The following is a 16,789-nucleotide window of genomic DNA, read 5'->3' as shown; positions in this document are numbered from 1 at the left end:
CCTCAGGGCCATAAGCCTAAATTGTGTCCCTTCATCTAGTATCCCTCCATCCCTCTCAACTAATTACCAACTGCCCCTCTCAGATCAACTCATGTTTAAAAAAATACAACTTCTTCTGATTTCTCTGAGCTCAAGATCTAAAATATGAAACATCTCCCCTTTAACTCATATATTAAGCTCAAACTCTCTTGTCTGGCTTTCCAAGTCTTATTAAATGGTCCTACATTAGCTAGTCAACATTATTTACCACTATTGTCAACTTATGAAAGATTTCTCATCACCACATACATATACCCTATGCCATGGCTTCCAACAATAGATTCAGACTCCAGTAGGAGGCAAGAGTTGTGGGAAAATGTGTTGCCATAGGGAATCCATGAATATGGGAAATTTTTTAAAAGATAATAAAACACACACATTATCATAACATATATGCTATGTCATAGATAGTTGAGTATTTATTATATGCCAGGTGTTAAGCTAAGCATATTTCTCATAATAATAAATAATAACATCTCAAGTAATCTTTATAACAGCTCTATGAGGTAGTGATTACAATTCCCATTTTAAATATAAAATAATTGAAACTGAAAAAACTAAGTAATTATCTCAAAACTATACAGTTGTGTAAATAGGGGGCTTGGGATTTCTTTACTACCTATCCTATTGCAGAAGGATTCTTGTCTTAACACTTTTAATGGTTAGAAATATTTTGAATATTCAAAAAAGTTGGAATCCATTTATTATATTGTCTCAGTTTTATTCTTTCCAATTGCTATTTTCTGAACCTCAAATATCCTCACCCCTTCATTAAGTATCAAAATCCAACCTATCTTCTAAGCCTCGATTTAAGGTCCAAACCTTCTCCAACACTTTCCCTCATGGCAGCCTGCTTTATTTTTCTTCACCAAAACCTTATCGAACTAATAAACTTGGCCATATTTTTAAGAATTTAAATTACATTTATTGTTTTACCCTTCTTCATTTACATTCACTCAGCAAGAAAGAGGGCACCATAGTACATACTCACCATGTTCATGAAAATTGATTACCTAAAACCCTGAGAATTTTCTGGAGGGGTATATGTGTGTGTGTGAGTGTGTATACATATACATATATAATATATGTATATATGTTTTTATAATATATATGTGTGTATTATGTATATTCTATATGTGTATATGTGTGTGATATATCTATCTCCCAAATAACTTCACTATAAATACATATGAGGAAATAAAATTATACATATATATGTGTGTGTGTGTATATATACATATATGTGTGTATATATATATATATATATATATATATACACACATATATGTATATATATCTCCAGATAATTTTTCAACATAAATAGTAAAAGAAAAACAAAAACCCTGAGCACTTACATATGTTTGATTTCTATATATCTACATCTATATCACATACTTAGTGTGAGTTTCATGGGAAACTGAGAGAAAATTTTTTGAGTTGTTTGGATCTCCTATTTTGCTTTTCTGTGAAGACATTCACAGTGAACCTAAAATGGTCAAAGTGAGCATGAGACTATTAGATAAAATAACTGTAGACATAAAAAGATGACAAACTTCAGGCATGAACAGAGAGCATTGTAAGGGAGGCATACCACACAATGTACGCATATATGAAAAACTGGCAGTGAGAAGATTATTTTCTGTCCTTCTGGGTAGTTATTCATTTAAATGTAATAAACTAGGTTTTTCCGGTTTTAGGACACATGCAATTGATCTCCCTCTAACTTGATTTTATTTGGTAAAGTAGGGCTATAAGGTTTGAATGACAAACACTGAACAGAGAGGTCCCACTGAGTTACTACTATTATTATTTTTGTTGTATGATGAGTGAAGACAAATAATGTGTTGGGCAGGAGTGGGTGATCCCTTGTCCTTGGTTGGCATATAACTCAAAGAGAAAAGATAAATTACAAAACAGAATAGTAACTTATACTTTTGCATTATATACTTAATATGTATATGATCTATTTAGCACTAAACTAAGAAAAGCAGTTATGAATGTAAACATTGCAACAAATAAATGGTGGAACTCTCAGTTTTTTATTAAAAAGTTACAATAAAACATTACTTTATTTTTAACTTTTTTTTACTAAATAGATTATAAACATTTTACTGTATCCAGAGCACTGAAAATTATCTTGTCAGTAAACCAGTTTGTCAACAGAGCAGATTATATATTACATATTTCAAAGATCAATTTCTACATACCTAATTTCACTGATTATAGCTTATAAAGTTTAAATTCAGTACTTAAGATGGATTCACCTCCAAACATTGAAAGAATGCCACAAGGCACTTGCTCACCAGTTTTAACTTTGAAGTGTCTATAACCTTCACAATAGCAATGGTTTTCTCTTTCTCCTTCATCATTTTCTTTTCCTTAAACTTGGAAATAGTAACCGGGAGAGCTGTGCAAAAACGTCTGCACGAAGATGAACTTTGGTTCTTCCTTGGACTTTAGGACTAATCTGGTCTAGATTGTGACTGACAAAGCTCGCTTGTTGATGTTATGCAGTCCTTTCAAGTTCCAACCAAACACAGGTGGTTGTTAATGTTTACTTGGCCCTCCTTTCTGGAATGATCTTGAACTATAAGAGTTTATTGAGATTGCCAAAAGTTATCAGCATTTACAGATACCTGAATGAAAAATACCTGTATATGATAAAAGGAATGAGTCATTATGCACACTAACTCTCTGAAAGAAAGAAAGGAAACTGAGACCATGGGTGGAAATTACAGGGAGACCTATCTAAACTCAGATGGCAAGCAATCATTCAGTGGGAATGTGGGAAAGGACGACTCAGCTGAGGTCTCTTCGGATCCCGAGGTTCTACAGTTCTCTGAAATGGCTTCCTTTGATGCCTTAGGCACAGCAAGGTGGGTGGGATTGTCATTCCATGTCACACAGGACTGGATTCAAACCCCTCCCCCGCCATTCGCTAACCCTATGAACTTGAATGAGTTACGGAGCTTCTCTAAGCCCCTGTAATCATATGTAAAATGATGGTAGGTAACTCTCTCTCTCTCTCTCTCTCTCTCTCTCTTTCTCTCTCTCTCTCTCTCTCTCTCTCTCTCTCTCTCTCTCTCTCTCTCTCTCTCTCTCTCTCTCCATTTCCATCTCCATCTCTATCTCATAGGTTTCTTGTGCTGATTAAATGCAATTTTTCACAAAAAACCTTTTGCACAATCCTTGTCACATAGCAATTTCCCATGGCATAGTAGCTATTATTATTGTTGTTATCCTCGTTGCTGCTGCTTTTTTTCCATTAAAAAATTCCTAAATAATAATATGTACTGGGAACAATTTTTTCAATATTACGTGTGAATTTCATAATGTGTATTTAGTATGTATTTGTTTAGCACCTATGATGTGCTAGGCGCTCTGCTAGGTACTGAACATAAAATAATGAGCAGGTCACTGCTCTAGGCTCCAGAAACACACCGGTGAACAAAACAGACAAAATCACTATCTTCAAGTAGTTTACATTCTAGGGATGGAAGCGCACAATACATAGGTAAACAAAATACTAAGGAAGATAATTTTTTTACTCAAGTGATAAACAGCAGAGAAAATTAAAACGAGATATTGATTTAGGGAGTAATGGGATGGTATCCTTTAGCTAGGGTGATTGTGGAAGGACCCTCTGACTAGGTGACAGCGCTTCTCTGAAGCATAAGGAGGCAGCCATGCAAAGATCTAGGACAAAAATATTCCAAGCCCAAAAAAGGAAGTTCAGTGGTCCTAAGATGATAATACATGTCATGTTCAAGGGAAATGCTGACTATGGTAAAGTGTCTACACTATACTGAGGATTTCAAGAAGTGAACAGAATGCTAAGCAAAGAGAAACAGGATCTGATTTTTGCTTTCTGAACATCATCCTCGCTGCTGGGTGAAGAACAGCTATATGGGAGAAAGGAGTAGCAGGGAAGTTATGTTGGAGTGTGTTTCTGAAGTTCAAGTTAGTGACAATGGTAGCCTGGATAAGTGTTTTAGTAGAGGAGCTGATAAGAAGCTGTGAGATGCAAGAAATCTCAGATGCTGATTGGAGGGGCCTATCGATAGATGTGGAGGTGCAGGAATAAGAGACAGAAGAGAAAAAGTGACGTGAAGTGATGGGATGAGCCAAAAGCAGGTGGCAGGGGCAACGTCTTCTTGTCACTCATATTAAGTTTGAGATACTGTTAGAAGCACAAAAGATATCAAATAAGCAGTAGGATAAATGGTGCTGGCATGTAGTGGAGAGATCAGGGTTGGAGATGGGTTGAGAAAATGGGCTGAAGTCTCAGCCTTAGGACACTTTAGCAATTAGACATCTCTTAGAGGAGAAAGAACCAGCAAAGTGGTGGAAAAAAACAAAATGGTGCCACAGAATTACAGACAGTACTTCAAGAAGGAGAGCATGGTCAGCCATGGAAAATACCACTGAGAAGCCAAGTCAGATGAGAATGAATAATTTACTACTGGCTTCAGCACTGGTTGGTTTAAGGACCCCTTTAGAATTGTGATAACAGTAGGTCTAATGGAGAGTAGAGAATGAAAGGTGGGACAGTCATGGTGACAATGAAAGAGGTGAGGTATTTGGGGAAAGGGAGTCATGAAATGGTATGGCAGCCAGAGAAAATGTGTTCAGAGGGAGTTGTTTTGTTTGGTTTTAATTTCAGGGTGTCTTATTTTTAAAGACTAGTGTAATGCTGACATTATAATTCAGTAGATCAGAATATACTGATGATATAGGAGAAGGAGCTGTTATTTAGATAGAGAAAGTGCTTGAGAAGGTAAGACTGAGTGGGATCTAGGACAAAAGTAGTAGAGCGGGCTTTAGATTATGAACTGGGACAATTATTTTATTATTATAGAAGGGGTGACAGAGAAATTGAAAACATACAGGAGGTTTAGTAGAATTGATGATGCAATGCTAATGAGTAAGTTCTAATCAAACGCGTATATTTTCTCTGAAAAAGATTATGAAAGAGAAATCAGCTGAAAAATGGAAAATACACAGGGAATCATGCCAAAAAATGTATACACATTTTAAGAAAGGAAAGAACTGTTTTAAAATTGTAATACTCAATATATATTGATAACAAAAGATGAATACAAGTCATGTTTGACTTCTGCAATTACAAGAGGTGCTCAAAGTGGTTACCATCAACATAATTTTAACAGTTTTTTTTCCTTTCTTAAAATGTGTATGTATGTTTTTTGGCACCCTCTGTATATATGTAGTCTACTAAGATTTACTATAAAAATAGCCTTGGAGATAACTGTTTTTAATTATTCTCATAAGACAGAGGGAAGCAAAGTAAGGAGAGATTAAACAACTTGACCAATGTCTAGAGTAGAACGTGGGTTTAGCACCACGACCCCTGCCTCACTGCATGGCCCCATTATCACGTGGTCTCTCAACATGTTAATTGTCTCACTCAACTTTTCGTTTCCTATAGTGAGAGTATTATGTTTTCCACAAAATAAGTATTGAATCAATATTTGGTCAATGAACTGCTTAGATCTAAAAATTATCAGTGATTGCTGATTGGTTAATGGCAGATGTTTCTTTATAATAAGATAGATAGGCCAGTAGTATCTACCTTTTTAAAAATACATTCTATATATCGAAAGCAAATCCCCAATAGTCACTGCCACCAATTTGCACTGAGTAAGCTATTCTATTCAGTTTCTACAAAACAAGTAAGATAATTGACAAAGAGGATGTTTCAATATACAGTTTCAATGAACTAAGTACCACATACAAGAGAAGATTGCAGAAAATTAATATCATTGCCTTATACCCAGAGTTGAACAGTGGTTAAGAAAACAGCATCCTCATTTTGTGAAATAATGTGAAACCAAAACAATAAAAACAAAAACAAAACAACAACAACAGAAACCTAGGTTTTAAACCTCATTTGACCTTTGTCAGATAATACTAGTATTAGTGACTGACTTGTTATAAAGTGGAGGTCCTGTATACCAGAGAACAGGAGGAAAGGAATGCTTCTCTCTTTAGAGAGTCTTTTTGGGAATTAATAAAGAAAAAGGGGTGCCTCCTGGAATTTAAGGCACGTGCCATTAATATAGCCCAGTCCATTGATTTACAGGTGAATAGCATCCACACAATGCAATATAGTTATAATTCACTTTCAGTAAATGAAATGTTTAAAGTAACAATTCAATCACAGTCTTTCATATTTTTTCTCATGTTTTCTAAAAGGTCTAAAACCATAAACAAATTAAATAATCCTTCAAAATGTATGGAAACAGCTTACACACTCTTTACAGATAACATTTTTAGTGATTAATAAGTGGACCATGAGAAAGCAACAGCAATAAAATAGGAGATAAGTAGCCATCCGTCCATTGCCTATTATTCCAGGAATTTATGCTGATTTCAACATACGCATCTGTCTATATGCCTTAAATAGGGTGAGGCCTAACTATCTTCTTTCAGTTCATCTTTAACTTCTGGTTATTGGCTCAGAAGTAAAGTTACATTTTTTTGTTGCTAATTATCTTTGTCTTACTTCTACAAGATGTAGAGCCTCTAAATCTAATAGCTGTTAGTCATGGTAAAATAAGCACAATTTAGTAATGAATTTATGAGGGTGTCTGATTATACGCTGTGCTTCAGACAAGAAATCTGCAGATTAAATCACTCATAGAAAATGCTGCAGAAGATGAGATATGTAATTAGATGGATGTTTATAGAGATGAGATAGATACATAGATACTAGATAGATAAAGGTAGTACAAGCCCTATTATCTATCTTCCTCAGTCATATTATATAATCTTTTTCCTAGACCAATAAATATTTTCTAATATTCATCTGTTACAGTGTGTGTTTCAACAGTGTAGAAGAAAACACCATTTACTAATTAAATGAATGTTTTTCATTATCAGAAGCTGTTATTTGTTTTAATCTGATTGACCTCCTCAGGTCTGGAAACACTTACTGTTCTTTGCATTAGCAGAGGAGAGTCTGTTCCTTCCTCTTTAAAACTTGATTCCATACCGATTATATCCTCTATAACGTCCTCCATCTAGCAAAATATAGTACACTTAGAATAATGTGTATAATGATAAAAGTTGTGCTTCATCCTGAATTCAGAGAGAAAAAGTTTAGTGATCACTAAAAGGTATTTTTTTAATATTTAAATTAAAGTTTTATATATATGTATATCAACTTTTAGAACTTAAAATGAAGTAACCCTGACACTCCTTGATCTATGTTGCTTTTTCTTGCTTTTGCTTCCACCATCTGGCAGGTTAGTCCCTTGGAAATCAGTGTTTATGATGAAGTACCTCCACAGCCCATATACGTAATACATAGAGAAATGACTTCATACAAACTTTTCTTTTACAATGTTTTGATTGCATCTTACAGGTTGATATCCAAATATCAGTGGTCGAACTTGAGCTGATTAGTCTACATGGATACAAACTGCATGGAAAGATCTAACTTTTCATAATGACCAACAATAATACTAGCAATAATAACAACAAAAATGTAATCATAGATGCCTCAAATAGGAACAAAAACACACACTTATATAGTGCAGGAGTTGTGCCTGGCCTGGTCTATGTGCTCTGCACACATCAGCTCATTTAATTTTCCCAATAATCCTACCAAATGCATATTACCATTATCCCCATTGGACATATAAGGAAACTGAGAGAAAAGGAACTTCAGTCACTTGTTCCTGAATACATAGCTGGAGAACGACAGAGGCAGAATCGAAATCCTGGAAGTCTGGCTCTATAGCTCTAATTTAAATCAGCTCTCTACATCTTTCTGAAATAGCCTCCCTCCCCTTCCCTTTAGCTGGAGATTTACAAAGCTTACACTTTTAAAATACCACAATTGCCACCAACCCATTGTCCTCTCTTTAGCTCTGTTCTCTCGCACCATGTTCTCTTTAGTCACATTTTAAAATACGAAGTAAGTGCAAAGAGGGTGAGAATGCTGAATTTATATAACTACACTACTCTGAATTTCCCATGAGGTGCAGAAATAACCAGGAGTAAAGTCTGGGAGATATATAAAAGTGTTTTAAGATTCTGTTAATGGGATCTTCTAAGCATAATGTCTGAGAACTTCAAGGAATCCAATGTTCGGAAACTTCTACTAAGATACTGCCAGAGGTCATATGTCAAAAAATCGAACACTACTCATATACAGAGGGTGTCAAAAACATGTATACACATTTTAAGAAAGGAAAAAACTCCATTAAAATTGTAATGCTCAATATATACCGATAACAAAAGATGAATACAAGTCATGTGTACACTTTTTTTTGGCACCCCTGGTATTAATTAAACAAAGATTTATTGAGCAATGTTTATTGCAACACCTTGTTTTGAGTGCTGGAGCTATAGAAGCAAACAGCATGGTCTCTGCCCTCAGGGAGGTCAAACTCTACAGAGTAAAGAGACAACAAACAGCTTAATAACAAAACAGTGGTCTGAATAAATTAAAGCAGGAAAAGGACAGAGCTTGATGGGAAGGAGGGTTATTTTAGAAAATGGTCAGAGAAGGATTTACTGATATTTGAACAGAAGAATGAATAACATGGGGGAGGGTAGTCCTTGGAAAGAAAGCAAAAAAATGAAAGGACCCTAAGTTAGGAACAAGCTCAGAGTGTTTGAGAAAGAGTGAGCAGGCAAATGGGAATGGAGCAGACTGAGCAAGGGCAAGAAAGGTTTCAGACGAAGTTGAAAGGTAGGCAAGGAACTTACATTGAAGAATCATCTAGGCCAGTGGTATCCTACAGAAATTCCTACAGTAATGGGAATGTCCTATATTTGGACTGTTTAATATAGTAGCAACTAACCACATAAGCCTACTGAGCCTTAAAATGTGGCTAGTGTAACTGAATTTTTAATTTCATTCAACTTTTAAAGATTGAATTGCATTTGAATTAATTTAAAATCAAATTTAAAGAGCCAATGTGGCTAGTGGGTACCATTCTCAAGAGCATAGGTCTAGGCTATTATCTGGACTTCAGAAGTTATTCCATGTGCATTGAGAGATCTTTCATTAAAGGATCTGGAATAGTAAATGTGCATGTTTTGTTCCTTTTGATTATTCTAGCCTCTGAAAGTTTTACAACATATTGTTACTAAATTCAAATATTCATTTCATGATATTTCTTTTACTCACTTTCCACCAGTAAGTGAACAGCAAATTTGTTCTGAACAGATGTGAAGATCTGAACAAAGAAGGATGCTAAAAACAATTTATGGTAAATGTTTTTCTTTGAAACTTCTGGTACCGGTAGTTTCAGTAAAAATTACGCATAAGTCATTCATCCTTCTTTTTCTTTTTTCTGGAAGCCTACTTTATAAATGACCGAGTCTCTTGCATCTCTAGTTTTTTCCTCCTGCATATGAACGTGCTTAGGTTTCTTGTATTCCAGAGGAAATCTTTCTTTCCGACATGTGAAAGTTCATTCTCCTTAGAGGCTCTGTTTTTGCTCTGTTTTTGTCTTTAACACCTCTCTCCATTATTTCTTTAGTCATGTAGGTGGATATCTTTTAATTACACCTATATGACTATATTTTTCCTTAATTGATTAAAGACTTTGGTTCTTCCATTATCCTGTATTGATTTAAAGATCTAAAATCCAATATAAAACTTTGTAGCTTCCAAGAATCTTCATAATTAATCACCTTGGAATCAAGTTGCTATTTTTAAAGAGACAACAAATACAACATTTATATCAGATGAAACAGAATTAAAAGTTAGACAAAAGCAAAAATGACAAATCAGCAGAATAAGCATTCTCAAAGTGATAAATGGAGATAATGAAATACAAAGAAATAACAAATTATTTTGACTACAATTAAAGTAAAGAAATAGGCATGGAAAGAATAAGGCTCAAGGATAAAGGAAAACATTTGTTAAGATTTGACAGAGTTAAAAATAAAGGTCTACAAAAGACCAAGAGTCAGGCTTTTCAGCAACACTAGGAGCAAGAAGACAATGGGATAATATGTGAAGTATTAAAGGTAAAGACTTTTGAACCTAAACATTTACTTACAACCAATAAAATATCCTATTAGCATGTAGGTGAGGTAATATACTTCTTAAGTATAAAACCTCAGAAGTTTTAAGGCAATAAGTCCTTTTAAATCCATTCTTTCAGGACATACTCCAGTCACATGATAAATAAAACTATGAAATCGATACAAAATACAAGAAGGAGTAACAATAAAACTTTTGTTGTCTAAATAACAATACAGGAGGATAGGGGAGAACAAAAGGAAATGAGACTATATTCAGGTAAATTTTACTTTAGGGTATGACATAGATATTTTCAAACAATTATATACATATTGTGTGTGTGTGTGTGTGTGTGTGTGTGTGTGTGTGTGTGTGTGTGTGTGTTTTAAAACATTAGGAATAATGAGAGCGAGAGACTTAACCTGTCCAATGGTGGATAGAAAAAAAAAGGCAAATAAGGAACCAAAGTATAGTAATTTTAAAAACATTAAAAAAGATAACTATTAAATCTTAGCAGTAAACTAATTAAAAGAATGTAAATTAGTTAACATACTGATCAATAAATTATTTCCTAAATTGGATTTTAAAAAGATACTCTATAGTTTGTCTATAAGAGCTACATTCAAAATAAAAAAAATACAGAAAGGTGAAAACTTCTACCACAAACATGACCAAAAGGAAAGTCACCGTAGCAATTTTGCTATTATGCCATATACAATTCAACGTAAAATTTTAAAGGAAAAATAACACCAAATGATCATGAATGCATATGCACCTAAAAAGTGCCTACAGTAACTGTCAGAATTCCATGTAAAACTAAATCAATAATTATGTATGAATATTTTATCTCACCACTGTTGAAATTACAAATCTGAATTTGGCCTTCTCTTCACCTATTCTCTAGGCCATACCTTTGGTCTTGTCATCTAAATTGTTCTATTTGTGAAATCTTAAATTCCATTATCTCACTCATCAAATACAAACTTCTTTTCAGATCCATTCTAGACTGTGTGACAGATCAACTGAAAACTTTTCATTTTATGAATCTCTATGCATGTGCCCTATTATCTTTCTCCCCAACTGTCCCAAACATCCCAGGAGTTCAATACCTCCACCTCCTGCTAACTCTAATTCAAAGTGGAGTGGTTTCTGCCCAACGTCCTATTACCCAAATTCCTTTTCTTATTATTTTATTTTTTCAATTACAGTTGACACTCAATGTTATTTTATATTAGTTTCAGGTAAACCACATAGTTGCTAGACATTTGTATAATTTACAAAGTGATCCCCCGACTAGTCTAGTACCCACTGGGCACTATACATAGTTATTACCTTATTATTGACTATTCCCTATGCTTTACTTTAGATCCCATTGACTATCTTGTAACTACCAACTCATACTTCATAATCCCTTCACCTTTTTAACCCAGGCTCCCAAACCCTCCCCTATCCAACAATCATCAATTTGTTCTACATATATGGGTCTGTTTTTGTTTTGTTTCATTTATTTTGTTCTTTAGAATCCACAATAAGTAAAGTCATATAGCATTTGTCTTTCTCTGTCTGACTTATTTCACGTAACGTAATACCCTCTAGGTCCATCCACATTGTTGCAAATGGTAAGATTTCATCTTTACTTACAGCTGAGTAATATTCTAGTGTATATATTTTACCACCTCTTCTTCATCCAAACATCTATTGATGGGCACTTGGGTTGTGTTCATATCTTGGCTATTGTAAACAGGGCTGCAATGAACATAGGGGTGCATATAGATTTTTTTGCTTTTAGTGTTTTGGGTTTCTTCAGATAAATACCCAGAAGTGGAATTGCTGGGCCATTAAGTAGTTCTGTTTTTAACTTTTTGAAGAAACTCCATACTGTTTCCCATAGTGGCTGCACTATTTGTGATCCCACCAACAATGCACAAGTGTTCCCCTTTGTCCACACTTGTTGTTTGTTGATTTATTGATGATGGCCATTCTCACAGGTGTGAGATGGCATCTCATTGTGGTTTTAATTTGCATTTATCTGATGATTAGTGATATTGAACATCTTTTCGTATGACTATTGGCCATCTATATGTCCTCTTTGGAAAAATGTCTATTCAGGTCCTCTGCCCATTTTTTAATCGGCTTGTTTGAGGGATTTTTTTGGGGGGTGGGGGAGGGGGGTTGGTGTTGAGTTATATGAGATCTTTATAAATTTTAGATATTAACCACTATTGGATGCATCATTGGTGAATATCTTCTCCCATTCAGTAGGTTGTCTTTTCGTTTTGTTGGTTGTTTCCTTTGCTGTGCAAAAACTTTGTGTAGTCCCATTTCTTTATTATTTCTTTTGTTTTCCTTGTCCAAGGAGATATATCAGAAAAAAAAATATATTGCTAAGGGCAATGTCAGAGACTTTAATGTCTATGTTTTCTTCTACGACTTTTATGGTTTTGGTTCTTATAGTTAAGCCTTTAATTGATTTTGAGTTTATTCTTACATATGGTGTAGGTAGGTGGTCCAGTTTCATTTTTTTGCATTTATCTCTCCAGTTTTCCAAACACCTCTTATTAAATAGACTGTCTTTACTCCATTGTATATTTTTGCCTCCTTTATCATAGATTAATTAACCATGTAAGTGTGGGTGTATTTCTGGGCTTTCTATTCTGTTCCATTGACCTATGTGTCTGTTTTTAATGCCAGCACCATGCTGTTTTGATTACTATAGCCTTATAGTATAGTTTGATTTCAGATCGTAAGATAGCTTCAATTTGGCTCTTCTCTCTAGAGATTGTTGTGGCTATTCAGCAATAAATTTTAGGATCCATATAATTTTAGGATTATTTGTTCCATTTTTGGGAAAATGCTATTTGTATTTTAATAGGGATTGCACTGAACCTATAGATTGCCTTGAGCAGTACAGACATTTTAACAACTTTAAATTATCCTATCCATGAACATGGTATATGCTTCCATTATTTGTATCTCCAATGTCTTATAATTTTCTGAGTATAAGTCTTTTACTCCTTGGTTAAATTTATTCCTAATATTTGTGTTTTTTTGGATGCAATTATCAGTGGGATTGTTTTCTTAATTTCACTTTCTAATAGCTCATTATTGATGTAAAAAAATGCCACCAATTTCTGAATATCAATTTTGTATCCTGCTCCTTTACTGAATTCATTGATCAGGTCTAATAGTTTTTGGTGGAATCTTTAGGGTTCTCTCTATATAATATCATGCCATCTGCTAATAATGATATCTTTAATGTTTCCTTTCCATGTTGGATGCCTTTTATTTCTTTTTGTTGCCTGAATGCTCTGACTAGGACTTCCAATTTTATGTTGAATAAAAGTGGTGAAAGTGGACATCCTTGTCTTGTGCCTGATCTTGAGGAAAATGCTTTTAGTTTTTCACCATTAAGTATCATTTTAGCCGTGGGTTTGTCATATATGACCTTTGTTATGTTGAGGTATGTTCCCTCTGTTCTTACTTTGCTGAGATTTTTAATCATAAATGGATATTGGATTTTGTCAAACACTTTTTCTGCATTTATTGATATGTTCGTATGATTTTTTTATCCTTCATTTTGTTTATGTGGTGTATCACTTTGATTTGCAGTTTTGAAACAACCTTGCATCCCAAGAATGAATCCCACTTAATCATGGTGTAGAATCCTTTTAATGTATTGATGAATTCAGTTTGCTAGTATTTTGTCAAGGAATTTTGCATTGATATTCATCAGGGATATCGGCCTACAACTTTTTTTTTTTTTGCCTCATTTTCAAATCAGGGTAATTGTATCCTTGTAATAGGAGCTTCGGAGCTTCCCCTCCTCCTGAGTTTTTTTTAAATAGTTTGAGAAGGGTAAGTGTTAATTCTTTGAATTTGGTAAATTGAATTTGGTAAAATTCACCTGTAAATCCATCTAGTCCAGGACTTTTGTTTGTTGAATTTTGATTACTGATTCAATTTTGTTCGCAGTAATAAATCTGTTCTGATTTTCTGATTCTTCTTGACTTAATCTTGGAAAGTTGTATGTTTCTAGGAATTTATCAATTTATTCCAGATTGTCCAATTTGTTGATATATAATTGTTCTTGTTAGTTTTCTTATAATACTTTGTATTTCTGTGGTGTCAGTTGTCACATCTCTTTTATTTCTAATTTTATTTATTTGGTTCTCTCTCTTTCTCTGACTCTGGTTAAAGATTTACCAATTTTGTTTATTTCATCATAGAATCAGCTTTTGTTTTCATTGATATTTTGTAGTGTTTTTTTAGACTCTATTTCATTTATTTCCACTCTGATCTTTATTATTTCCTTCCTTCTACTCACTTTGGACTTTGTTTGCTGCCCTTTTTCTACTTCCTTTAAGTGTAAGATTAGATTCTTTCAGATTTCTCTTGTTTCCTCAGGTAGGCCTCTATTGCTGTGAATTTTCCTCTTAGGTCTGCTTTCTATGTGTCCCATGGATTTGGGGTTGTTGTGTTTTCATTATAATTTGTCTCAAGGTATCTTTTGATTTCTTCCTTAATCTTATTGTTAATCCATTCATTGTTTAATAACGTGTTATTTAGCCTGCATGTATTTGTGTGTTTCTCATTTTTTTTCTTGTAATTGATTTATTGCTTCATACCTTAGTGGTCAAAGAAGATGTCTGGTCTGATTTCAGTCTTCTTAAATTCATCGAGACTTGTTTTTTGGCCTAACGTGTTTAGGTCACATGTGTCATGTGAACTTGAAGAGAATGTATATTCTGCTGCTTTAGGGTGAAATGCTCTAAAAATATCAATTAAATCTCTCTGATCTAAAGTATCATTTAAGGCTAATGTTTCCATGTTCATTTCCTGTCTGGAAGATCTATCCCTTGATGTCAATAGGGTGTTGAATTCCCCTACTATAACTGTATTACTGTTGATCCCTCTCTTTATGTTGGTCAACATTTGCTTTATGTATGTAGGTGCTCCTATGTTGGGTGCTTAAATGTTTACAAGGGTTATATCCCCTGTTGGGTTGAGTCCTTTTATTATTAAAAAATCTCCTTCTTTGTTTCTTATACAGCCCTTGTTTTAAAGATTATTTTGTCTGACATAAGTATTGCTACTCCAGCTTTTTTTCATTTCCATTTGCATGAAATATCCTTTACCGTTCCTTTACTTTCAGTCTCTGTGTGTCTTTAGATCTGAAGTGGGTTTCTTGTAGACTGCATATGTATGGGTCTTGTTTTCTTATCCACTAAGCTACGCATTGTCTTTGATTGGAGCATTTAATCCATTTGCATTTAAAGAAATTGTTGATAGATATGTAGTTTTTGTGATTTTATTATTCATAATTGTGTTCTTTCCCCCACCCTTCTTCTTCTTAAATGAGACTTTTTAACATTTCTTGTAATACTGGCTTGGTGGTGATGAATTCCTTTACCTTTTCTTGCTTGAGAAGCACTCTATTTCACTTTCAGTTTTAAATAATAGCCTTGCTGGGTATAGTACTCTTGGTTGTAGGTCCTTAGTTTTCATCACTGAATATTTCTTGCCAAACCCTTCTGGCCTGCAAAGTTTCTGTTGAGAAATCAGGTCACAGTCTTATGGGATCTCCTTTATAGGTAACTAATTGCCTTTCTCTTGCTGCTTTTAAGATTTTTTTGTCTTTAAACTTTGGCATTTTTATTATGATGTATTTTGGTGTGGGCCTCTTTGGGTTCATCTTATTTGGGACTCTCTGCACTTTTTGGACTTGTATACCTGTTTCCTTCACCAGGTTAGAGAAATTTTCAGTTATTATTTCTTCGAATAGGTTCTTAATCGCTTGTTCTCTCTCTTCTCCTTCCAGTGCCCCTATAGTATGAATGTTGGTACACTTGACATTATCCCAGAGACCCTTTAAACTATTCTTATTTTTTTGAATTCTTTTTTCTCTTTGTTGTTCTGATTGTTTTCTGTCACCTTGTCTTCCAAATTGCTGATTAGATCCTGTGGTTTAATCTGCTGTTGACTTCATCTAACATATCCTTTATTTCAGTTATTGTATACTTCACTTCTGACTGGTTCTTTTTTATGCTTTCTATGTCTTTTTTAATGTTTACTATCTCTTTGTTGAAGTTCTCACTAAGTTCCTTAAACATTCTCATAACCATTGTATTGAACTCTGTATCTGCCTGGTTGGTTGGTTGGTTGGTTGTCTCCATTTCATTTAGTTTGTTTTCTGGAGTTTTCTCTTGTTCTTCTTTGGGGACTTATTTCTTTGTTTCATCATTTTGCCCTGCATTTCTGTGTTTATTATTATTTATTAGGTAGATATACTACATCTCTGAATCTTTGCTGGGTGGCCTTATATAATAGGTGTACTGTGGGTTGTGTGTGCTCTCCTGTTGTAGTTGAGCCTTGATTGTTGTTGGCATTTCAGTTGGTGGGATTGACCCTCAGGTTGACTGGCTGTGAAAAATGACCACCCCCACATCATAGGAGCTTCTGCGTGGGGGCTGACTCCACAGAGCTAGATTCACTCTGTGGGGTTCTGGTGCCTGCTGAGATCACCCTTTGGGTGTGTGCTTGTGAGGCTAATCGGGTGATGCTCTGTTGTGATCTGTAGCCAGCCTCCAGGTGTGTTGGTTCTGGAGAATCTTGGGAGCAACTTCTGTGCAGGCCAAAGTCAGTTGTTGCCTGTCACTGACCCAGGACTGCCTGATGGGAGCTATAAAGTAATGCATGGTTGGTCACTGCCTGCTCTGGACCTGTGAACTGAGGCCAATTGCCACCAGT

The 16,789-nt window shown here is 34.6% G+C and overlaps 1 protein-coding gene across 4 annotated transcripts in view; it reads right to left on the bottom strand.

Annotated features, from left to right (window-relative positions):
- TFEC (transcription factor EC) overlaps nucleotides 1-16,789 on the bottom strand; it is a 191,875-nt gene that overhangs the window by 28,482 nt on the left and 146,604 nt on the right. For 2 of the 4 annotated variants that reach the window (XM_019743198.3, XM_019743199.3), the window contains one exon: nucleotides 6,993-7,079. The exons of 1 other annotated variant lie outside the window; for it this stretch is intronic. In XM_019743198.3, the coding sequence (XP_019598757.3) occupies nucleotides 6,993-7,079 (87 nt within the window). Of the gene's footprint in view, nucleotides 1-2,342; nucleotides 2,569-6,992; nucleotides 7,080-16,789 lie in introns of those variants that run through there. One more of the 4 variants, XM_074315690.2, reaches the window with a different exon arrangement.

Source organism: Rhinolophus sinicus, chromosome 8 (assembly GCF_057876585.1).
Source record: "Rhinolophus sinicus isolate RSI-liver-muscle chromosome 8, RSI-T2T, whole genome shotgun sequence".
In the NCBI taxonomy this organism is placed as follows: Eukaryota; Metazoa; Chordata; class Mammalia; order Chiroptera; family Rhinolophidae; genus Rhinolophus; species Rhinolophus sinicus.
Note: the sequence above shows the minus strand (reverse complement) of the source record. Positions and strands in the feature narration are given on the sequence as shown.